The following is a 27,172-nucleotide window of genomic DNA, read 5'->3' as shown; positions in this document are numbered from 1 at the left end:
TCATTATATATATATATTCTGATGTTCTATATATAAATTGCCATTCTCAGCTGTTTTCATTTTTATGTTAGTAATGTTATTAACAGATATGGAATTTCGAATAAATATAATTACACCTCCAGATTTGTTATAATTTCTACATTCAATCATTTTTAAATCTGCTTAAGTGATACAAATCAATTTCTTTGTCTTTAACCCAGATTTCTGTTAATATCAGAACATCTAGCTGATAGTTTAAATTGTCTAGTAGTAATTCAATGTGTTCTAATTTGTCTCGAATACTTATATTTATATGCAAAATATTCAAAGTATTTACAGTGTCTGAGGATAAAAGTTTCTTAATTCTGCTGAATCATGACAAATTATACATTTATGAAAAGTGACATCACAGTTGTCATTACAGTTGTTATTGTTGTTCGTGAGTCAGTTATTACTCTCGCTGTTTTATTGGAGTTTACACAAGTCTTCTTCACATCTGATTCTCCATATGTTAGATGTATTGTCTTGTCTCATGAAGAGTTTGCCCTATTTGAACCAGAGATATGTATAGTGGATTTCTGCTTAACGTTTCTTGGCAATAAACAGTAGATGTTTTAGGTTTCCAGTCAGGTGCTCATTTAGATATATTTTGCTATCCTTAAAATTGTCACATGCTGTATATCAGTTATGCTTAATCTATATTTGATAATTTTGTTTCTGTCCAGCCATTTGTCTCTGATTGCTTTACTTTTAAATTTTATAATTATAGGCATTGCTCTGTTTTTCTGCCCACTAGGAACACAATGTATAGCCTCAATATCATCTTCATTATAGTTGATCTTAATTTTATGTGCAATTTTCTTTGCTATTTCATGCATATTTTTGCATGCCTCATAAGGAACACCAACAATTTCCAGGTTTGACCTAATTGCCTCTTGATTCAGGTCATCCACTGTTTCATGAATTTTTTTTTAAGCTCCCTACGCATCTCCATATTTGCATTTTCTAGTTCAAAGTTCTTTGTTTTAAGTTCCTTAACTCCTTGTGCCAAGCCAGCAATTTTGTTTGAGGTTTATTCAATCGAACATTTTAAGTCGTTGACATCTTTTTTTTTTTTTGATTCATTCATTATCCCCATTACTAATCTCTGGAATGCATGAGTCATCACCCCTGGGAGAAGTTGCCGGCAAGCATTGGCTAGCACTGGAATGGCATCTGTCATGGAACATTGAGTAGGTCTTTGTTGTTTGTCGAATTTGCACAAAGTGCATTTCTGGTTTTGTTCCCTGTCTTTGGAAAGCTTTTTAAATTGGTTTTCGCTGAGACCAGCACAATAAAAATGATAACTAATTTTGCATTTATCTGCACACTTCATAACAGATGTAACGTCAATTCATGTCTCTTCACAAACTTTGCAGTGGACTGCCATTATGTTAGATAGAGTTTAGTGCCAACGTTAATCCTATTCTTTGTTCTAGGTAATCACCTTGTATACTAGTCCAATGGTGACCATTGACTAACAACGGGTTAAATAGGCAATTTTTTTAAAACTGCCTGCAGAGGTTAACTTTCATAGAGCTGTGCATTACACTTCCTGGTAGAGCGCATTACAGGCTACACTTCAGGAATTACGATAATACATTTTTAAAATAAAATAACTAATATAACGTTGTTTACTATGGAGCCCTATTTCACACTACTATTTCACATGACCAAGCAGGGATATTCTTTCTCATGTTCCTGATACTTCTTGCATCTCTCAGTAGGTGTATAGATTACATTTCTTTCTTGCCATATGATCTTTCTTCCTTCCAATCTTTATCTCCATAGTTGAAGTCTCCCATGTTGATGCATATTCCTGATACTTCTTGCATTAGTATATAGAAACTGTAGCATCCCTTCAGACCCCAACCACCTTTACTTCCTGAATTGACTACCCTATTCAATATTGTTGCTTGAGAGACTAGATTCCACATTTGTTGGCCATTTTCACACTCACTTGCCTCACGAGTGCCTACACGCACACACACCCATCCACCTGTATATATCCTAATTTTGTTTTTAAATGTTGCTCCGACCCACAAAAGTTTATAATTAAGTTTTCCTGATTTTGTGCTTGAGCATTCTTGGTGAACAGACCTCTCTCTAGACACCTAACACCAAAACCATTTGGATGCAGTCCATCAGTATTATACAAATCCTTCTTTCCACCACAGACCATAAGTCCACAAACTCTACATATTAACTTGCATATCAGGAGGTTTACAGTCTTTGCCTTCTTGCTGTCCTTTTTCATTCTGTCCAAAAAATCATTCACATCCTTCATCATAGAATGCTCCTCATCTCTCAGGTCATTAGAGCCAACCAAGACAATTAGTTCTTTCACCTTACCTGTCTCCATCCAGATATGGCATCACTAATATTATTAATTTTTGGGCCAAGGAAACAAGATTTTGGTACACTTTCATTAAGTGCTCCTCTGATCATAAAATCTCTGTACAAAATTTCTCCTTACTTCGTTTCTCTCATTTATTTACATGATCTTGATTCTTACCCCAGACTAACTGCCTCTTTCACTTCTCATCCTTGCTAATATCTCCTTTTGTGTCTGCAATTATTCAATTTCATACTTTGTCCTGTGCAGGATAACATGCAAACATACTATTTGCTTATTAAGGTTCAATTCGTTCTCCTCAACTTCCACCATTGTACATTCATTGTTAATTCCAACATTAATATTTTATAGTTTACCATTGATACTGTCTACCTTACTAACTCGCTTTGTTCTCACCACCCTATGATTTTTTTTTTTTTTTTTTTTTTTCATATTTGATGTCCGTAGACACAGTATGGTCACTGCCGTACCTCACATGGTTTTTGGCAATGATATCTTCTGCTAGAATAAGTTGTAGGCACAGATTCCCTTTCCACACAAAGTTTTTAGGACAATCACAAACATCCATGCCCACGGCAGAATTCCAACCCGTAGCCTCTTGGCTGGAGAGAGCCAAGAACCACTCGGCCAACCAGACCAGTGCCTATGTATTGTACACAGGGTATATTAGTCTTTCAGATAACTATTTCCTATGTGCTCTTAGAATCCATCTTATTTAGATTTAGCTAATGTGAATGTTTTTACCATTTGATCTGGCTCTCAGATTGATTTTCAAAATTTCCTTCTTAAAATTACAACATTCACTGGTGCATAAAATTCATTATAGAATTTGAAATAATTCATTATATAACAGAATCACATTAATTTAAATATCTTTATTTGTAGAATTTTTGTCTAGGTTCCATAGTCATTTTCAATACAATTATAGGAAAAACAATCGCAACAATCACAAAAAGAGAACATCAATTAAGTTGAAAGCGTGTAATATTATATGCACTATTAGCTCCTTCCACATTAATAAACATCCAAATATAATTACAATTAATGATACAAAACTGTCGATAAAATAATCAATAATTATGGCTGTTGCCTTAACCCATCTCAAGTTACCAGAATCTGTATTCCTTATGTTAAATGACTTTTAGAAAAAATAGCAGGACTACTTCAACAGATTGACTTACAAGTCTCTTTTCATCCAGATTGTAAACTTAACACCTTCCTTATCTCTCCTAAAGACAGCCATCTTCCTCTTTTTTATCCTGGAGTATACAGAGTTCCCTGTTGCAGCTTACATTATTCTGGACAGATTGGTCATTCTGCACAAATTTGTCTTGAACATGAAGAATATATTTATTTCACTTAAGAATCCAATAAATATGGTTTTGCAAACCATGCACTATCTACTAAACACAGAATTCACTGGAACAAAACCAAAGTATTCCATAAACGGAATATACATTGAATAACATAATAGATAGAATGTGTCAGAAGAGAGGATTGGAATATGTGGATGCTTGGAGGGCATTTGAGGACAGAGAGGAATTGTATGTGAGAGACTGCTTGCATTTGAATGAGGAAGGACATAGGCATTTGGAGAGATTGCTGTTCTGAACAAGTTGGTGTGTCCCAGGGTGGATGGTAGCAGGGGTGGCCTCTTGTGGGAATGGGTATGTAGGAGAAGGGGGACGACATCAGGTAACACCGAGCCCAGTGGAGTCTAGAGGGGATAATGCTGGGTATAGAAACAATGACATTTTTATGCTTTATACTGATGCCAGGAGTATCCGGAATAAAGGAGAGGAATTGGTGGTGCTGATAGCATCAGCCTGGCCAAAGATTATTGGCCAGGCTTTCTGTCAATCACTGAGGACGTGGTTGACAGAAGAGGATATAATAACAGGAATAGAAGTCGCTTGGTACAGCATTTTTCTGCAGGATAGGAAAGGAAAGCATGGTGGTGAAGTACTGCTTATAATAAGTGACGACTTATGTTCTCTAACAGTGGAGGCTTTGGAAGGCAGTGACACTAATGATTTTAAAAGCATATGGTGTGAGGTAGAGGTGGACAAAACAGGATATTTAGTGGGTGTTGCTATAGACGAAGGAGAACAGAGGGTGGGGACCAGGAGATGTTTAGACAGTTGAGTTTGGCAAGTGCAAGAAGAATGACTGTTATGGGAAATTTTAACTATAGCAGTATAATTTGGGGAGAAGAAGATGCATGTAGCAATAAGGGAATGGAATTTCTAGAATTCTTGAGGGACAAATGTCTTATGCAACATGTGAAGGAGGGAACAAGTGGTTCAAGAGTTTTGGATTTGGTCATAGCATCAGAAGAGTTGATAATAACTGAGATGACATCTCTCCCAACAGTTCGAGAGAGTGACCATATGGTTTTGACTTGGAGGATGAATAGACATGCAGGAGTATCAAAGAGACAAGAACGTATGTGGAATTATTAGGGAGGTGATTATAATAGTCTTAGATGTCAACTTGGGGAAGTTTCATGGAGAGAGGAATTGGAAGGCCAGGATATAATTAGTGCTTGGGAAATTGTGAAGGAATATTTGTTAGCAGCAATAGTAAGCTGTATTCCACGAGTGAAGAAGAGGACACAATTTGGAGTAAAGTGGATGACAAACAATATTAAACAGGAACTGCATGCAAAAAAGAGGCTATGGAAGAGATATAAGGAGACAGGATGCATCTTCTCTTCAGGTGAAGAGAAGATGCATGAAGAATATAAGACACAGACCAGGAGAGTGACTAGTATGGTAAGGAAGGCAAAACTGGAATATGAGAGAGATTGGTCCTAAGATCCAAAGAAAATTCATGGAATTTTTTAGCTATGTAGCCAGTAGAAGGAGAAATGACTGTGGAAGAATGAATTGTGGGATAAAAATGGGAATAGAGTGACTGATGCAGAGGACATAGTGGAATTGTTCAATGAACACTTTATTTCATCCTGGAGGAGTAAATTTTAATTCTAGAGGGATAGGGCAGTTTCGAGGTTTAGAGGTGCAGGAGGAGAGTATGTTCCAAATACTGAGTACTCTCGATATCAGTAAAGCTGTTGGACTGGATGGTATTTCACCACGAATTTGGAGAGAATGTACTAAAGAACTGACACACCTTTGACCTGGGTTTTCAATGAAAGTCTGGCTGCAGGAAAGGTGCCCAGGGAATGGAACGAAGGTAAGATAGTGCTATTGCATAAGGGCGGTAGCAGACTAGAAGTGTCTAATTATAGGCCAGTTTGTGTGTCATCAGTAGTTGTTAAGATCTTGGAGAAATTAGTGAGGGACCATATACAGCATTGGGCAGATGAGGATAATGTTATTTGTGAGAGTCGACATGGATTTGTGAAGGGGTGCTCTTATTTTAGCAATATGCTTGCCTTTTATAATAAAGTTACAAGAGCAGTAGATGAGGAAAAGGCATATACTGCCATTTTCTTGGATTTAGCGAAGGCATTTGACAGGTTGCCAAATGATAAGCTGATATTTAAGTTGCAGCACATGGGTCTGTATGTCACGTTGGTCAACTGGATTCAGGATTGGCTGTCCGATAGGTATCAGAGAGTTGTGTATGGTGGGGCAGTTTCAAGGAGGCAGAGGGTTACAAATGGGGTCCCACAGGGCTCAGTACTGTGACCTATATTGTTTAATCTTTATATCAATGACATTGTCAGTGGATTACTGGGGGATATTCAGTTGTTTGCAGATGATGCAAAGCTGGGAAGGGTTACTAGTAATAGTGCAGATGTGGTAGCCCTACAGGAGGATTTGAATAAGCTAGACAGATGGGCATATGAATGGGGGTGTCGGTTTAATGCAGAAAAATGTAAGGTCTTGAGGTTTTGGACACATCGATGGAATGTTGCATACTCTATGGGAGGAGCTATACTGGAGGAAGTAGGGAAGACATGAGATCTGGGGTTGATGATTAATAGAAACCTGAAATTTAGGGGACATATTGCAAAGGTGGTGAAGGTAACAGAGAGAATTACTGCAATAATGAGAAGGACACTGAATTGCAGAGATAAAAGATTTATCATTCTGTTGTATAAGATTTTGATCAAACCACATCTAGACTATTGTTCTCAGATTTGGTTCCCAGGATTTGAAGGGGATAAATTAACTTTGGAAAGGGTACAAAGGCAGATAACAAAGATGGTTTTTTCAGGACTGTACAATGTTAGTTATGAGGATCGGCTGAGGGAATGTGGACTGCAGAGTTTGGTGGATAGAAGGAGAGGTGATATGATCAAGACTTTTAAACTGTTGAGAGGTGGTTACAGGGTTGACACTGGGAAGTTCTTTGGCTTGGTTGAACAGCGGGAAGGAGTGATGACAAGGGGCCATCCCTGGAAGTTACGAAAGGAAACTGTGAGCAAGAGGGTGAAGAGTGGTTTCTTTGCATGGTGGGTGGTTGAACCATGGAATGCATTGCCTGATAGTGTGGTGAGAGCGAGAACAGTCAGTGAGTTGAAGGAGTGTTATGATAAACTTTGTGTTTCCCAGGAGGGACCTCCCATGATGAGTCTTTTGACTCCATGGAGGCCTGAATAATAATAAAATAAATAAATAAATAAAATAAAAGTTTTTTTTTTTTTTTTTCTGGAAAGACTGTACAAAGAAAGCTGTAAGCACGTATTTCCCATCCAAACTTTAACCAAAATGATTGCCTTAAACTTTCTCAATTTTGGGGAGTTATATTAACTAATATTCACTGTTATTGTGTTCTGTAAATTCTAATTAATTCATTTTTATATTTAAAAATATGAAAATGGCCAAAAAGGGAAAAATATAAAAGGATAACTTATGTGGGAAAGTAGCTAAATTACTTGTAAACATTTGGTAAGAATCATCACGAATTTGTAATATGAATTTCTTGAATGTTATACAGCATACTGTAATAGTTAATTATTCACATGTGATATCAATTTGATGCTGTATGATCATTCCCATACCTCACTGAATTTTAGGATTCTACCCTACACTTCTTCTGCCAGATGTGTAGGGTTGCAGATGCCTTTTCCACAAAGAGTTAGTAGAATAATCACAAACATTGATGTCAGTATGAATGAAATCTATCACTATCTTTGTGCACCATGATATTTCAATGTCATATCAATGATATTACAATTTTAATGTGCCTTTCACATCCATGTCCCTGGCAGGATTTAAACCCACATCCTCTTGGCTGAAAAGCAGATAACCTTACCACTCAGCTAACCAGGCAGACATATAATTAATACATTTTACATTATTACTAGTTTCTTATCATCAGTTTTCTTCAAGATTAATCTGTTATTTGCAAGCTCTTTAATATTTTCAGATCTTACATTTTATTTAGTCTTTGAACCATATCAACATCAATATGAATGAAATATATCACTCTTCATGCACCTCATATCCATGATATTTCAACATAATATCAATGGTGTCACAAAACTCTCTTATCGATGCCTTCTAGTCTTTAAGTGTTTGATTTTATATCCGTGAGTTAAAATTTGATTTGAGCAGTGTCTTGTATACTGGCTAATTTCTCTCATCTTTTATATAACTCCAATGTGGGGCACCCGTTCTTGGTGCCCCACAGTGGACCCTTCATTGATGTTACTGACTCTTTTAATTTTTCATCTTTATGCCTTTCTTCCATTATCATTGCTCTACATCAGGAGTGTCAAACTCAAATTGGGCCACAAAAAATTTTTAACTAAAAAAACCTGCACTAATTAGAATCGAAGGGAAGTAAAAAAATGAGTATAAATAAATTGGAAAATTAATAACAAAAATTTTATTTATTCTAAGCATTACAACACAAAATAATAGTATAATGATTATGACAACTAAAAAAATAATAATATAAAGAATATTGTTTTATTATATTAATATTTACAATAGATAGCATTTAATCCAAATGAAACCAAAATTAAACTTTATTGGAATAAATCAAATATTTATATATTTATACATTCTAAAAAAAAAGTATAAACTCTCAGTAATAACCATCACAAAAATTTACAGAGCCTCATGTCAGTTTGAAATTTTTCGTGTTTGCATTGAAATAAAATAATTCTATATTTTTTGGGGGAAGGGCCTATATTTTGAATTTTTAAAGGAATTTTTAAATGTTACTGAAAATATTTTGGGGAAAAATTATAATATTTTCAGGTTAAAAAAAAAAAAAAAAATATATATATATATATATATATACACTTGTATAATATAATTATAGTAATTTAATTTGTATTTTATTTTATTTTCCCTACACTTGACAACATTTATTATTAACCAGCCTGTCAAAATTTGGATTCAAAGATTGTGAGCATACGACCTTCATTATGGCAGAAAGGTTGACATCAGTTAAACTTGATCTGTGGGCTGTTTTGTTACCTTTCATACATGAGAACAATTGTTCACATAAATAGGTGCTTCCAAAATAACATAGAATATTTGCTGCAAAGTTTTTTTATTTCCGTATATTTTTGGTACATCAACTTCTTGGTATTTCACTTTAAGAATGGAATCATTTTGGAAATCAATAAGTGCCATTTGAATACAAATAGGAGCTTTTTCGAAATTAAAGGAAAAAGGATCCGTAAAAAGTGAAGAAACTTCTTGCTCCTTGAAATCTTTAAATCGACTATCAAATTCTTCTTTTATCCTTTCTAGTTTGGGACAATATTGAGAAAAGGTAAAACTTTGATTCTTATTGTTCAGCTGTTCACACATAGGAAAGTAATTTAGAATATTCTCTTTTAAATGATTTTGAAACAAAACTAACTTGCATCTAAAACTTGCGTGCATCATACATGTGTATTATTAACTGATCTTTACCCTGAAGTTTGACATTTAAATCATTCAAATGTCCTGTAATATTAACTAAGAATGCCAGATCTTGTACCCATGTCTGATCATTAAGAAATGCAACATCATGATTTTTCATTTCTAGGAACAATTTGATCTCCTCTAAAAGTAAAAAAAAGCTTTCTAGAACCTTATGACAAGATAACAAACGAATTTCTGTGTAATAAGGTAGCCCTTCAAATTCACTCTCCAAGAATCACCGCCAGTTTGCACAATTTAGAAATGGCGGTGATTGAGGCCTCTGGATCGGATGAAGTTCACAGTATTTGTCACAGGCTTGAGTACGCTGCTCATTTCCAACACTTTGGAGCACAGGATCTGTTGATGAATAATGCAGTGGAAAGATTGCAATCTTGGAATGTCTGGATACATTTCCTTTAATAAATTTAGTTTAATCCTTTATCCAAGTGTGAGCAAACAAATTTTGCACCTGAAAGTATCTTCAGGACTGGGATAAGGTGGTACAACACCGGGAAACTCATTGCAAAGGTGGAGCAAGCTAACATCACTCCTATCTCAGTATCTCAAATATAATGCAAAACACATCTCCTTGCGGATATGTATAATGTTATGCATTAAGGGAAGGGCCACTACCCAGACTAGTTTCGACCTTTATTGAGGTCTCTTCAGTGGGAGCCAGGCCCAAGTGGAGATACCAGGCAGATGCATTAGCAAGGTCATCTCTACCTATAGGAGTTGCCAAATGGTGTGCCACCTTTTTATTAAATTACTCTGGATTTAGAGAAAGATGTTGAAAGTTTATTTTTCACTTGGTTAGACTATAATAAATTTAGTTTAATCCTTTATCCAAGTGTGAGCAAACAAAGTTTGCGCCTGAAAGTATCTTCAGGACAGGGGTAAGGTGGTACAACACCGGGCAACTCATTGCAAAGGTGGAGCAAGCTAACATCACTCCTATCTCAATATCTCCCATAATGCAAAACACATCTCCTTGCGGATATGTATAATGTTATGCATTAAGGGAAGGGCCACTACCCAGACTAGTTTCGACCTTTATTGATGTCTCTTCAGTGGGAGCCAGGCCCAAGTGGAGATACCAGGCAGATGCATTAGCAAGGTCATCTCTACCTATAGGAGTTGCCAAACGGTGTGCCACCTTTTTATTAAATTACTCTGGATTTAGAGAAAGATGTTGAAAGTTTATTTTTCACTTGGTTAGACTATAATAAATTTAGTTTAATCCTTTATCCAAGTGTGAGCAAACAAAGTTTGCGCCTGAAAGTATCTTCAGGACAGGGGTAAGGTGGTACAACACCGGGAAACTCATTGCAAAGGTGGAGCAAGCTAACATCACTCTTATCTCAGTATCTCCCATAATGCAAAACACATCTCCTTGCGGATATGTATAATGTTATGCATTAAGGGAAGGGCCACTACCCAGACTAGTTTTGACCTTTATTGAGGTCTTTTCAGTGGGAGCCAGGCCCAAGTGGAGATACCAGGCAGAAGCATTAGCAAGGTCATCTCTACCTATAGGAGTTGCCAAACGGTGTGCCACCTTTTTATTAAATTACTCTGGATTTAGAGAAAGATGTTGAAAGTTTATTTTTCACTTGGTTAGACTATAATAAGTTTAGTTTAATCCTCTATCCAAGTGTGAGCAAACAAAGTTTGACACCCCTGCTTCACATGATAAACATGTATTTTTTAATGTCCTGTTTACCAGACCATGATCATTAGGAACCAATGCCCTGCTGCCTTGTTTGCTGTGTATTGCAAATCTGTGGGCATTCAAAATGTGTGTGTGTGTGTGTGGAGGCAGGGTGATCCTGTAGTCTTGCACTACTTTTGCCTCTGATTCAGCAAGTCTCCTTTCCACTGGTCTGGTGGCAGGACCCCCTAAGGCTTGATGTGGTGTACTATCTGGGATAGCCCTGACATTACACGTTCAAATGCAGTGTGATGGCTTGCTAGATAGTGGGAATCTCTGTCTGTGACTCCATGGTGGGTGGGGTGTGTTGTCAATGAATACTCCTTTTATTTGAGAATGAATCTTTCATCCTCAAGTTTATCAGGGCCCTTGAATAATTCCTAAACTAGTATAGAAACCATTTGTACATCACCCCATTACAAAAGCAAAAAATATCAGAGAGACCTACAAATATATCCTCTTTTCTCATCATATACATGCAACAAATGAATGTCAAATCAGAAATTGATCATCCTTTTTTATCCAGAAGGGGTTGGAAGAATCCCCAAAATAGTGAAAAAATGCTATTCTGGAGTATTCTTGTTGAAGCATCCTATCATATATATTTGGATCAACTCCTTCATACATAACTTGGGTGTATATCAATCATAGTACTCCCACAAAACTCTGAACACTTCTCAAGGAGTAATATCTGAGTGGGACTTTCTTGACATCTGATGAGATTTGCTTGAAATTAAAAGACCAAGGGAGTTCTAAGGGACAGTGATTGTCTAATATTTTGAAGTCTTGGACTTCATGATATATAACATATAGCCTCTCCCACTCAAATTCCACCCTCACTTTCTCTTGGCAGAACCTGTTATCACAAACAAGGCTCTAGTGACCAGGTATTGGCAGTACAACCAAAACATCTACACAAGAGTAAAGGCTTGTGTATAAAATGCATGTCTGGATGCTGAGGTAGCAGCCCTACCACCAGAATAGGAACTCTCCAAAAATTTAAATGCTGTTTTCAAGTCGGATAAATGCAGAAATCAGACAAACTCTTTGGTATCGATTAAAGCTTGGAAAATTAGGGCACGAATTGGCCAATGGAATGTCAATCACTCTGTCAAACAGGTAAACTAGCACAACTAAGAAAGGAGATGGGAAAATATAAAATTGAGTTATTAGGGGTTAGTGAAGTAAGAGGGAATGGTAGTAGAATAAATTTTCCCAGTGGGAATGTGTTTCTTTATTCAGGGATGCCTAATATAACTGATTATACGTCAATATAGAGTTCGAATCCTCACAAGCAAAAAATTTAGTCAAGTAGTGATTGGGTGGGAACCAATTTCAGAACAAATAACAGTTAATCTTAAAATTAAATTTGGAAGACTAAGAGTCGTTCAGTGCTATGCCCCAACTGAGAATGCATCCTTTGAAGAAAAAGAAAAGTTTTAAAGTCTGCTTGATAAAACTTTGATGACAACACATGGTAACGAGAGCATACTTCTCACGGATGACTTCAACGCTAAAGTTGGCACAAATAATGAGGGGCTGCAAAATGTAACGGGCAAACATGGTTTGGGAGAGAGAAATGTAAATGGTGAACTGTTGGTGGAACTGTGTGGCAAATATAACTTTGTAATAGTTTGCACAATCTTCAGCTTAAGAGAATACATAAAGTAACCTGGGTGTCACCAGAGCTAAACACAGAATCAAATAGGTCATATTGCCATCAGCCAAAGTGACAGGAAAGTGTTACTAGATGTCCGAAATAAAAGAAGTGTTGATATTGGCTAAGACCATCACCTAGTAATAGGATCTATCCATTTATACATTCGAAAAAATCATCAGGGGAAAACATTTAATAGATGGAAATTAGATATTTCATTTCTAAATTACAAAATGCTGAAGTCTTCATGGAATTTAAAATAAAGTTGAGGAAAATATGGATAGTAATTTTGAAGGAGAAGAGGATATAAGAAATGATGATATAGAGGCTTAAATGGAAAAAGGTAAAAACTGTTCTTAATGATACCTCAGAACATGTTTTAGGATATGCTAAAAGAAAGAAAGAAGAATGGTTATCGATGGAAACTTGGAGACTAGTGGATCCGATCATCACCTTGTAATAGAATCTATGCAGTTTTATATTTGAAAAAACCATCAGGGGAAAACATTTAATAAACGGAAATTTGATATTGCTAAATTACAAAATGCTGAAGTCTGCAATGAGTTTAAAATAAAGTTAAGGGAAAATATGGATAGTAATTTTGAAGGAAGAGAGGATATAAGGAATGATGATATAGATGCTAAATGGAAAAAGGCAAAAAAAAAGTCTTTAATGATAAGCAAAACATATTTTAGTATATGTTTTGCCATTCTTCTTTCTTTCTTTCATTGATAACCATTCTTCTTTCTTTCTTTCGTTCTAAAAGAACGAAAGAAAGAAAGAAGAATGGTTCTCAATGGAAACTTTGAGACTAGTGGATGAAAGGAAAAAAATAAAGTCAAAATTATGCACAAGAAGTACTCTCCAAAAGGAAAGATGAACTTAAAGACAAATATAAGGTTTTAAATAAAAAGGTTAAGAGAAGTGCTAGAAAAGATAAACGCCAATGGTTTGAAGAACTGGCATCGAGGGCACAACAAACTGCAGACAAGTATAACAGTAGAGAGTTACACAGTATTATAAGAAAACTTTCTGGAGAAGCCATGCAAAACAATGTCCAAGTGAAGATCTCAATGGAAAAATTCTAGTGTCAACAGAAGAACAATTGGAATGGTGGAGACAACATTTTAGTCCGATCTTGAACAATAGCAATGAAAGAATACAAACAGAAATAAGCAGTATGAGGACCTCTGTGAGAAAAGGGTATATATCGAACCACAAAGCTGGTGATTATGAAGAGCTCAGGAGACAGCTTGCAAGTGTAGCATGGAATGAGTAATTATCTGGAAAAGAGATCAATGCAGCTTGGAGGATATTTAAGAACAATCTAGTAGAAGCAATGTCTAAATGTATTCCAAGGATCAGAAGGTTAAAGGTAGGAGTGAAATGAATGAATGAAGAGATTAAGCATGCAATACAGAGAAAAAAAGCATTATGCAGGCAGCATAAGAGAAGTGGTAATAACCAATTCCATGAGGATTACAAAGGCAAGGCAGGTGACTTGGTTGGTAAGGTAGCAAAAGTGAAGTATGAGTAGCAGTTAGCTATTGAAGTGAAAAAGAATAATCCTAGGGAGTTTTTTCGATATATAGCCAGCAAAAAAAAGAATGATTATGGAAAGATGACATTGACATTAGAGAAAATGGTATAAGGACAACTACTGCAGAAGATATGAGATATAGTGGAGATACTTAATGAGCAGTTCATAATGGTCTTTCATTCTTGTGAATATGACTTCATGGAGAGACTGAGAGCAGTTGATGATGGGGAGGAGAGACTGACTGTAAGGGAGCAAGAGGTGTATGGGGAATTGAGCAAACTTGATGTTAATAAAGCTGTGGGACTTGATAATATATCACCACGTATTCTGAAGGAATATGCTAGGGAGTTGACATCTGCTTTGACATATTTTTTTTAATATGAGTCTTGCACTGGGTTGAGTTCCAAAGGAGTGGAAGGAGGGCAAGATGTGTCGCTTCATAAGGGAGGTGATAGAACTCGGGCATCAAATTATAGGCCTATCTGTGTGTCCGGTGTTGTGGTTAAGTTGTTGGAGAAGCTGGTGAGAACTAGGATCCAGAATTGGGTTGACAACAATGTTATTAATTTTGATGGATAGCTTGGATTTGTTAAAGGGAGGTTATATTTTAGTAATCCACTTACTTATTACAATAAGGTGACAGCTTCCTTGAGCAGAGGAGAGGGATACACAGGAGTATACTTAGATTTTGAAAAGGCTTTTGATAGATTATCACATGATAAGTTGATAGTCAAACTAGAGCAGATGGGGGTGGATATTAGATTACTGCATTGGATCGGAGACTGGCTATCTGATAGGTATCAGCAAGTTGTGTATGGGGGAGCAATATCCAGGAAGAGGAAAGGCACTAGTGATGTGCCTCAGCGATCTGTTTTAGGGCCATTGCTGTTTAGCTTGTATGTTAATGACATTGGCAAAGATTTGGATGGGGATATTCAGTTGTTTGCAGATGATGCAAAGTTTGGACGAACTATGAAGAGTAGAGAAGATCTTGTGGCCTTACAAGAAGACTTATATAAATTGAGTGAATGGGCACAGAAATGGAGATGCGAGTGCAATGTTGCAAAATGTAAGGTTTTAAAATTTGGGAAACAAAGTTGGGATGTAAAATTTATGCTTGGTGGAGATATATTGTTGGAGGAGGAGGAAACGAGGGATGTTGGGGTGATAGTGGATAAGGTACTTTCTGATCCTCTTCGAAGACATCATAAAGAGATTCAGTGCTCTCTCTTTATCATACACAAATCCAGTTCCTTTAAATTTATTCCAGTGCATGAATTGCATTGTCCTTAGGACTGGGTTTATTGTTATTATTAACATCTGACCTCTGTGAAGTCAGAGACTAATTGTAGAAGGTATACACTGCTCATCCAACCATGCTTTAAACTAATTCAATATGTCTACATTCAAAACACACTCAGGCAATGCATTCCACTTGCCATCCAAAGAACCTGATTCCCACTCCTCTATTTACACCCTCCTTATACAGTTTCCAGCGATGTCCCCTTGTTCAACCCCACTCTCATTCTTTGAAAATCTCTTCCAAATCTGTGCATAATAATCCATATGAGGCCTCAGAAAGGCCTTATACAATGGCATCATAAACTCTCTATTTCTGCATGTCAGGGTCCGCTGCATCATTGCCATTATCCAATGTTACATCTTCACAACTTGTGCAATGTGGCCCCTGAATTTCAGGTCCTTGACCACCATCATTCTTAGATCTCTCATCTCCTCTACTTCTTTTAAAGTTTTCCCACCATTGCTTACCGAATCTCAAAACCTTACACATTGCAACATCAAACTGACAGTTCCATTTACCTGCCCATTCATTCAATCTATTCAAGTTCCTTTTGTAAGGCTATAACATTTGCTTGATTATGCATTGCTCTCTCCCAGTTTTGCATCATCTGCAAACAGCTGCATATCACTAGTTAAACTCATCCCAATATCATTAACATACAAATTGAACTACAATGGTCCCAAAACTGAACCTTGTGGTACACTGCAGGGTTTCAGTTTTCTATCTGCCAGTCACTGATCCAACTCAGAACTCTGTTATCCAATCCCATCTGTTTCAATTTATTCACCAGCTTGTCATTTTGACAGTCTTTCAAAAGCTTTTACAAAATTCAAGTACACTACTATATATGCATATCCTCTGTCCAAGGAATTGTGTCACCTTGTTATAGTACCTAAGAAGGATGTGAGGACGAATATCAGGAGACTGTTGAGAAGAGTGAAAGATAACAGTGTAGTAGGAAAGGTTGTCAGGGTGCTATCTACTATGACGAGGATGAGTTGCAGCGGAGAGACAAAATAATGAATGGTATGCTAGAAGAGCTGTGTGTGGAGAAAGGAGTGGAGTTTGTGGATGTATGGCATGTGTTTGAGGGTAGAATGAAATTATACAGGCTTGACAGGCTGCATTTAAATGGCTTTGGAGTGAGTGTGCTGGAGAAAGTGTTGCTGGATGGAAGTATAGTGTGTAGAAGTACAGTGTATGATGCATGCGTGCCAGAGATCAGAAGAAAGAAATGAAAGTAAAAATCAGGAGAATGGTACTGAAGAGACAGAAGTGCTTGGCAGTGGAACCAGTAGTAGTATGAGAAAGGAAGAGAGAACGGGAATACAAGAGGAACAGGGAAACAGGGGAAGCTCGGATGGACAGGGAGTCATCGCATAGAGAGAGAGAGAGTGAATGTTGAAAGTGGCAGTGAATATATCTATGAACAGGGAGTATAATGATGTGGGTGTAGAAGTTGAGACTGAGCAGATGTATGTGGTAAGCGGTGATAAAGGTGATTGGGCAGATGTAGTGGAGAAATCACAACCAATACATGGCTTGGGTAGGACTGGCTATAGACATAAAAATGAATTGCTGTGTTTGTTTACAAATGCCAGAAGTATCAGGAATGAAGGGAATGAAATGGTTTCAGTGATTGAGTTTATTCGTGCCAAAATCATCGGAATAAGTGAAACATTGTTGAATGAAGATAATATTATAACGGGAATAGAAATGGAAGGGTACAGTATTTTTTGCAAGGATAGAAAGGAGAAGAAGGGAGGGGATTGCTGCTGATGATAGCATCATCATCAAATTCCTGACATGTACCCTCAAGGGGTGTACAGGATATGATAGATTTACTACATGAAAAATTTACATCATTACTAACTTCCAATCTACAATTTTCCTCCAAATCAGTCTGTTACTTGTCAAGACTCCAACATTATCAGATCTTATATTTCTATCGTCTAAGACACTTTGTACCGTATCAATCCACCTATATCTTGGTCTTCCTCTGGGTTGTTTTGCTGCCAACCTGGCAGAGAACACTTGTTTTGCTAATCTTTCTTCGCCCATTCTGTTTAAGTGACCATACCACCTGAGATTAGCTCTGCTAACGCATTCCTGGATGCTGACAATGTCAAGTTCTTTCCTAATATCCTCATTTTTAATATGATATTGCCATTGATGCCATCTGTTCACACCTCTAATCTTTCTCAGGACTCTCATATCTGCGGTCTTTGGTCAAATGTTTTACTTCTGACCCAGCTCTCAGATCCATAAGTTAAGACTGGTTTGAACACTGTCTTGTATACAGCTAATTTAGTGCTCCGACTAATTTCTCTTTTATTCCATATGAATTTATTCATTTGACTTCCTACCATACCAGCTTTGTTTATTCTGTTGTCTATTTCCATATTTATTTACCATCTTCACTAAAAATCGTGCCTAAGTAGCTGAAATGTTTTACTTGTTCCACAGGTTCTCCATTCAAAACGCAGTTGACATTTTCAACGATTCTGCCTATTTTCATTGTTTTTGTCTTTTTATTGCTGACCTTCATACCATATCTATTACAACAGTTATTCAATTTAGTCAGGGAATCTTGCAGACTTGTAGCGGATTTATTTAGAAGTTTAACATCTCCAATTTTGATACCATGTTTAATACCACTTTCCTTCATAATGTGATCCATATAGATAATGAATAACAGAGGGGATAATGTATATCCTTGTCTCACACCAGATTTAACATTAACCCATTAACATACAAAGATGTCTGTGACAAGTCTTTTGTTTATTGCACCAAAATTGATTTTGACGTATAGCAGACGTTACGAAGTTCGCGTCAATTTCAAACGAATTTAGAACCAACTTTAAAAATAATTTATATGTTAAAGGGTTAAACCATCTTCCTGTACTTCCTTTAATTCTAACTGCTGACTTACAACTCAAATAAAGACTAAATATTGCTTGATATAATGCCCCATTGACACCATATAACTGTAGGTTATTGAATAGCTTCTCTCTCTTGGCACCTTGTCATATGCCTTTTCCAGATCGACAAAACTGAAATACAGATCTTTGTTATATTCCCATGCTTTCTCAACTATTTGTCGTAAAGTGAAGATCTGATCCTGACAGCCTCTATTTGGCCTGAATCCAGCTTGTTCTTCACCAAACTTTTCTTCCACAATTCTTCTCAACCGTTTCTCAAGTATACTTACATAGATCTTGCCAGGAACACTCAGTAGGGAAATACCTCTGTAATTCTCACATTCTGTTTTATTTCCCTTTTTATATATGGGTACTTAGAGCTGTACTCCAATCATCGGGAATTCGTCCCTCTGTCCAGGCTCTGTGAACTATGCAGTGCAACCACTGTGAGACTTTTATACCACCATACTTGAGCATTTCTGGTCGAATATCATCTACTCCTGCTGCCTTTCCCCATTTCAAGCCTTTGATGGCTTTTTCTACTTCAAGTATGGATACATTCCTGACTGCATGCCTGGGCAGTGTTTTTTTACTACTGTGCTATCATCACTGCTTGTTTCATTTAGCAATTTTTCAAAGTAATTACTCCATACTTCAAGGATATCTTTTTCTCCCATTTTCATGTCACCTTTATCATCTCTAACACCTTTTACAACACTCTTTCCTCGATTTCTAAGCTTCTTCAACAACCTCCAGAATATCTTACCACGCAGGGGAATTAAATCCACATAAGGTAGATATGAAAGGTGGGGGAATAGTGGGAATGGTTTTGAGGCAGTGTGGTGTAACGTGGAGGTTCAGCGGAAGAAGTATTTAGTTGGATGTTGCTATAGGCATGGGAATATGGAAGGTGGTGATGAAGAAATGTACCAGCAACGTGGATTAGTGAACAAAGGAAGGGTAATTATTATGGGTGATTTTCATTATGACAGTATAGATTGGAGTGAAGAGATAGAATTTGAGAATAAGGAAAATGAATTTCTCGAGTTCTTGAGAGATGACTATCTCAGGCAGCATGTAAAGAAGGGCACGCAAGGATCAGGAGTTCTAGATCTGATCTCATCATTTCATCAGAGGATGTAATTGTTAGAGGGGGGCTACACATTTTCCTCCAGTTGTTGAAAGTGATCATGAAGTAATCACCTGTGTTGTGGCTAGTCATATGCGGACTTTTGTGATATATGTCGAATTAAAAAGCTGGTGATTATGACAAGCTTAGGAGAAAGCTTGGAGCTATAATGTGGAACGAGGAGTTGAGTGGTAAGGAAATAAATGCTGCACGGGAACTGACAAAAAAATACATAACAGCATCAATGTACAACTGTATTCCGAGGGTCAAAAGTTGAATAAGGTAAGTGTAAAATGGATGAATGTAGAGCTTAAACGTGAAATCTGGAAAAAGAAGGTGCTTTGGAGGAAGTACAACATGAATTATGGTAATAATCAGTCACATGAAGAGTATAAAGAACAAGCCTGAAGAGTGACTTAGTTAGTAAGGAAAAGAAAAGTAGAGTATTAGCAGGATTTGGAAAATCAGGCAAAGAAAAACCCTAGAGAGTTATGTGGCAAGTAGAAGGAAGAATGAAGTTATAGGATGAAAGTGTTAGAATAGTAACTGCTGCAGAAGACCTTGTTCAGGTATTCAGTGATCAATTTATAAGGGTATTTCATCCTGATCAGGGTGGAATCATGAGGAACTTAAGTGTCGAGGACATAGGAGAGGATGGCTTAATTGTGAGTGAGCAAGAGGTACTTGAGGAAATAAATAAACTTGATATCAATAAGGCAATAGAATTTGACGACATATCACCACGCATCATAAGGGAATGTTCCAGGGAATTGGCAGTAGCATTGGCATGCCTGTTTAATAAGAGTCTTACAACAGCACAAGTTCCAAGGGAGTGGAAGAAAGGTAAAATTGTTCTACTGCATAAAGGTGGTAGCTTCAAATTATAGGCCGGTCTGTATATCTGTAGTTGTGGTGAAGGTCCTGGAGAGATTGGTGAGAAATAGGATACAGAAATGGGTTGATAACAGCAGTATTCTCTGTGGTTATCAGCATGGGTTTGTTAAGGAGAGATCATGTTTCACTAACTTACTTATGTATTATAACAAGGTGACAAATACCTTGGACAGAGGAGATGCATATACAGGGGTGTACTTGAATTTTGCAAAAGCTTTTGATAGACTTCCACATGATAAGCTCTTAAATAAAGAGACAGATGGGATTGGATAACAGACTTCTGAGTTGGATCAGTGACTGGCTGTCAAATAGGTTTCAGAAAGTTGTATATGGGGGGTGCAGTATCCTGAAAGAGAAAGGTAACTAGCGGTGTGCCATAGGGGTCATTTTTTGAGCCATTTGTTGTTCAATTTGTATGTTAATGATATTTGCTTAGGTTTTACTAGTGATGTCAAGCAGGTGTTATTGCCTTATAAGAGGATATGAATAGATTGCATGAAGGGGCAGGTAAGTGGAACTGTCAGTTCAATGTTGCCAAGTGTAAGGTTTTGAGATTTAGTAAGCAACGATGGGATGCAAAGTATACACTGGTAGGGAAACTTTAATGGAAGTAGAGCAGATGAGAGATCTAGAAATGATGGTGGACAAGGACCTGAAATTCAGGGGCCACATTGCACAAGTTGAGAAGATATCACATCGGATAATAGCAATAATGCAGAGGACCCTGACATGCAGAAATAGAGAGGTTATGATTCCATTGTATAAGGCCATGATCAGGCCTCATATGGATTATTGTGCACAGATTTAGTCACTGGGTTTTCATGGTGACAAGGATATGTTGGAAAAGGTCTAGAGAAGATTCACAAAGGTAGTTAGTAGGCTTTGGAATGTGGGGTATGAGGACAGATCGAGAGAATGTAAATTGCAGAGCCTCGTGAATAGGAGGATGGAGGGGGGGGATATGATTGAGATATATAAGGCAGTCAAGGGCTGTTATCAGGTTGACATGGAAGAAATTTTTCATAGAATGGGAGAGGGGAGTAGGACAAGGGGCATCACTGGAAACTGTATAAGGAGGGTATGAACAGAAGTTTCTTTGCAGTTGGTGAATGGAATACATTGTCTGAGTGTGTTGTGGGTGTAGACACATTGAATCAGTTTAAGGCATGGTTTATTTATGAGCATTGTGCAATAGTGTGACCTCCCACAATGAGTGTCTGACTACATGGAGGTCAGATGATAATAATATTAAGTTTGTGAAACATGAACTCTTCACCCATCACAGAGAATACTGCTGTTATCAACCCATTTCTGTTGCCTACTTCTCACCACTCTCCAGTACCTTCACCACAATCCAGATATGGAGATTGGCCTATAATTTGAAGCTCCATCCTTTCTCCACCTTTATGCAGTGGAATAATTTTACCCTCCTTCCACTCCCTTGGAACCTGTGTTGTTGCAAGACCTTTAATAAACAAGTGCACCATTCTGTTCTTTCAATTGTGCTATGGAGGCATTCCCTCAATGTTAATTTATGCGCATTGTTATGTTGGAACATAGTAATAATTAATCCATGTCCTGAAAAAGAAATCCAGCAGGTACCTACCATTATTATTATTATTAGATTTTCTCTTTTCTCCAAATTTTCCAAAACCTTTTGTAATGCCTCAAAAATTTCCCCCACTTCTTCCTTAGCAGAATATTCTGTAGGATGACAGGCACATATAAGACTTGTTGTCCACTTTCCTGTTCTGATATTTGCTCATATCACTCTACCTGATATTACCTACAGTTCAAGAAGATTGCCATATTTAGTGTTGAATATCATAGCTGCCCCATCTTTTTGCTGATTGTTATTATGCTATATCGCCTGAATATAACATCTTGTATTAGTTACTCATAAAGTTTTTGTCTCCTTTGTTTCATTGACACCTATTGTTCCAATTGGTATTCTTTCGCCGGTTCCATTTCTTTTTCATTGATGCTTTCTTGAAATCTGGTAATATTTAGTTGAGATATTCCAATAGCTGACATTATTCATGCCAACTGGGTGATGCCCCCAATTGGCATGAAATTCTTTCATATTGAACCATCATTTATAAGCCAATAAGAATGCAGTTTGGTCAGCTAATTTTTCAGCCCATCCTTATTCATATAGTATCCAGATAGATACTTAACAGTTTGAACCATGAGAGGGTGAGGATTGGGCATTAAGTCAGAAGCTCTAGTCTGGCATCTGCATTCCTTAAAAGGCTACATGGAGGTGTCCTCCAAGTCAACTTTGATCTTTAAGCACTCCAAGGATGAGAAAACAAGAATTTCTTGTCAAGTATAATATACTTTCTAACCTAACCCAATAAAAAAACTAACTACAGCTGTCTCTCATACAGAGTATTTATGCTAATATAGTGATACACTATTTTGCTGCTTTATGTGATAGCAGGACTTCTGTGATTGAAGTCCTTTCTTCGTTTTTTTTTTTTTTTAAAGGACTAAGAAAAAAGCCCCATGTCTTCTGAGGAATGCCCTGTATGGGTGCTGTTAAGCAGGAGGCCTATGAATTAAAGATTCCCTAATCATTGGAAGTTTAGCACAGCTATATTTATTAAGATTATACCGGTGTTTTAAATCTGCTACTGATTCCATAAACCATTAACTGTTGCATTTGGGCACTAAGAGCAACACTATTAACAAATTAATTAAGGATACCTTAGCTTCCAAGAGTATCCTGGCTGAAGGAATTTTGCTTGGAGATTGCACATGCTTTCCAGTAAATTGCAAATAAAATCAAATAAAGGTGCTTGAACATTGGAGATTTGGAAATCAAGTCTATGATATCTGTTATGTTGGAAAGAGTAGAACACACATTCTACAGATCCCCTCTTTCTCCGTGTATTTGGAACAGACAGACAGCAGAATAAGTGTTTTTTCTTGTAATCTCTTTCAGTTAGCAACACAGAAAAACTTTCATATATATCATTTAATACATTAAAATATTATTTATGTAAATCAGAAAAAATGAAACGGTGATTTTGAAAACCAGCCATTTAATACTAAAATTCTATACAATATTGTATTATGGAAATTTTATTGTTGAGGTTGTCAATTTTTAAACTTGATTGAAGCACCCTAGCAGATACCAAATTGTGTATAAGGTGGTACAGGCTATTCACATTATGCAATATTCATCAGGAGGAGGAAACAAAATTCAGTCTGTTCCTGTTATTAAATGTCATTCTGGTCCACCTTCATAGTTTACTGGTTGGAACAGTATCCCTCAGGCAGTAAAGATCAACTTAATGATAAAGCACTTGGTTACCAGGTCACCCTGAAACTTTGGGTTCCAGTTTGTCTTTCAGATGTTCATATGATCCTGATGAAAAAAGAGATCCTTTGGCTAATTGATGATAAGCTGCCTCTATATACAAGTAGCCCAGTTGTTAAAATAGTTCACATGCAAATTTTTTTATGTAAATTAGCTGAAGCCTTTTCATTCTCTCTCCTGCAATCCATCTAACATTTTTTTCCCCTTTATGCTATCAGACTCTTGTCCTCCCATACTAATCTAGGTTGAAATTGGTCTGAATAGTGACTTCCTTTCAGATGTACATGCTGCCATGCCCATCTGTTATTGAATATTTATTGGATATTGAGGCAGTATGATACAAAATCAATAACCCTAATCTATACATATACAAGATGCCTAGTTGTTAAGATGCTTTACATGCAAATTGTTTGTTTTGCTGACGCTTGTGTAAAGGATGAAAACAAGAATAAAATTTCCTACCAAGAATAATTTACTTTGTAATACAGTGAAAAAAAAAATTAATACACACTGGATTGTGCTTTTAATTAATTTTTTGCTTGCTAATTTGTCCCACATATTGCAGGTAGCAGGATGGACTCTTAATGAATATTCACAGTGGCTTACAGATCATCCTTTAGAACAGGAAAAACTTTTTCTAATAAAGTGAGTTTCATTTCTTTTATTATTTTTTATATTTTTATGACACTCACAAACTTACTTTCAAATCAGGTTTGGGTGGTGTAGGGACTTGGTGCCTTTCGAGTTGATTCTGTGACATGTTTAAAGCATGGTCTGACCCCTGTTTTACCATAGTGGAGGAATTTAATGTGCCATTATGTACATCTTTTATTATTAGGGATGGTGCACCCTGTTTCCCTTATGTAGAGTAGGTGCACTGAATTTTGTAAACCACTCAGTGAGCAAGGTATGGAAGAGGTTCAATGGATGAGTTGATTAAATTTCTTTAATTTTTTCGGAGGTTTGAAGGGAACCTTAAAGTTGTATTTATGTAGTTTTCTATTCTCTTAATATATGGTATTGCTATGACAATGGTATTATTCTAATATTATTGTGTAGGATCTTTTGAACTGTTTTTGTTGTAGCCATTTTTTTGTAATTTGTCTAATCATTTCGTATTCTTTGTTCATCACCTCTTTATTTGTTAGAGCAAATTGTCTCTATGTTTGAATGTGCTGATCCCTAGTTTTTGTGTTGGATGATGGTATGAATTTTTATATATGTGTGTGTGGGTTTGTGACCATGAATGAAAGGCAACCTGAGGGAAGATGTGTGACAAGTGTGTCTAGAAAAGGATCTTTCCTTTTCTAGATACAGAGGCACCAAGTCCCTACACCACACTAAAACCTGGTTTGAAACAAAGTTCAAGGAAGTGTGCAAGTTGCTGAAACATCATCTGAATCTAAACAAGAATGATGGATTAGTAATTCCAAGAATGTGGATGACCCATCTGCATCCTATATTAGCATCCAGAACATGATGGCAGAACCCCAACACAAGAAAACCTTGAGGAATGTACAGATGTGTTTAATGTAGTTCTGCTATAAAACTTTTTTTTTATTATCTGTATATTATTACGTTACACCTCAAGAAAATTTAAGGACTGATCGTAGGAGAGCACTCTCTACTTTGCTAAAATCATCTCACTTTCTCCACTACTACCATCAACAGTATTTTTTTGTGTGTAAATTGTGTGTTCTCAAGGCTGATTGTATGCACATTATTGTGCATATATCCCTGATGCCTGTCTAAACATGAATTATTAAAGCTTTATAAGTAACACTAAGCTGAGGCAACTTCATTCTAAGGAATTCCAACTTGCAAAAACATAAGTTATTGTTTAAATAACCCTTTATTACTATGGAGGTCACTAAAGAGCACATCATGCTTTATGAGTTCAAAAAAAAAGTCAACAATGCAGCCAACATTGTAAAAAGAAATGTGCAAAATTGTTGCGATCGTTCCAAAAATTTCGACAAGGGGACTTTAACTTGAAAGACTCCTCCTCGCTCTGGGGGACCCTGTCTCTCTCTCTCGATAATGATATGCTAGAAGCCACTATTGCAAGAAATGCCAGTGCAACTGTTGAAGTCATTATGGAGATAACTACCATGTTAGAGAAAAACTTTAGTTTAATACAAACCAAAATAAACACTCGACATTTCGACCTTCATATCAAGGTCATCATCTGGCGCATACACATATATACAGAGAAACAAGCTGCACTACAATCTACATGGTTTACTAAAGTTACTGACCAACTATTACAACAATTATTGGCCTGACTTATAGTGCAAAAAAAAAAAAAAACTACTACCTCAAAGCTAGAGTCCTATTATCATCTATTAGGTTACAAAATTAAATTTGACTGGAGAGCAACATGTTTTATATATATATATAAAAAATGTGATTATACATATAAATTACACCCAATTGGTATGGAATAGTTTCCAATACCATCATATGATGGTACAACATGACAACATTTCATGCCGGCTGGGGTGTCACCCGGTTAAACAAGACCCCCCGTTGTTTTCGCCAGGGAACCAGGGTGAACAGCGAAAAGTCAGCTACTGGAACAAATCCTAAAACACACCCAAACTCAATATCACCAGAATTGAGGATTGGTACTATCAACATAAGAAGCCTGAATGGCAACGAAATGAAGCTAGCTTTCTTGGAAACAAAAAAGCGTGCAATTACAATGATCTAGTGGAAACAATGCTTGAAAATTTCCAGCGCCTAGGTTGCAACATGAGCATAAAGCTTCATTTCCTATACAGTCATCTTGATAGATTTCCCGAGAATTTAGGTGCTGTAAGCGATGAACAAGGCGAAAGATTTCATCGACTTAAAAACTATGGAAGATTGGTACCAAGGAAGATGGGATTCTCACATGATGGCCGACTACTGTTGGAGTATTCAAAGGGATTGCCAAAACAGAACACACAGCAGAAATTGCTACAAACAAAAATTTATTCCCTGAAACTCATCTCTAAGTAAAATTGCTATTTTTTTTATAAATATTGTTAAGTAGTTATGTATCTAATTATCGTCCTCTCTCGCATTCAAAGCATCAGTACGTGCCATTGCAGGTTCTTATGCATTTATTCATTTACTAACAAGCGGTGAGCACACCGCTTTGAATAATAGGCTATATCTTCGGGAATTTTTCGAATTTCTTGATAAAAAGTTAGGAACAGATTTTAAAAGTACATACTTTCAGAAAATAATATTAAAAAATCGATTTTTTTGATCCTCTAAATAGTACTGCCTCCTTAAAACTAGCAAAAAGAAAATGCCATAGAGGAAAAACCTGACGTGATAGAGAAAAATGGGTTTGATATTTGAAATCAGCGCACCCAAATTAGTAAAAAACAAGTCTCACATAAAAGTCAGCAAAAATTGTGTTGAACTGTGTTATCTATATGGATCATATTATGAAGGAAAGTGGTATTAAACCTGATATCAAAATTGGATAT

The 27,172-nt window shown here is 36.6% G+C and overlaps 1 protein-coding gene across 1 annotated transcript in view; it reads left to right on the top strand.

Annotated features, from left to right (window-relative positions):
- Nucleotides 1–27,172, top strand: part of fws (Conserved oligomeric Golgi complex subunit 5 four way stop) — a 574,187-nt gene that overhangs the window by 523,634 nt on the left and 23,381 nt on the right. Inside the window, exon 18 of the mRNA XM_090393051.1 lies at nt 24,256–24,335. Coding sequence (XP_090249177.1) covers nt 24,256–24,335 — 80 coding nt within the window. The remainder of the gene's footprint in view (nt 1–24,255; nt 24,336–27,172) is intronic.

Source organism: Typopeltis vanoorti, chromosome 5 (assembly GCF_054136105.1).
Source record: "Typopeltis vanoorti isolate ZY-2024b chromosome 5, IOZ_Tvanoo_1.0, whole genome shotgun sequence".
Taxonomy (NCBI): domain Eukaryota; kingdom Metazoa; phylum Arthropoda; class Arachnida; order Uropygi; family Thelyphonidae; genus Typopeltis; species Typopeltis vanoorti.
Note: the sequence above shows the minus strand (reverse complement) of the source record. Positions and strands in the feature narration are given on the sequence as shown.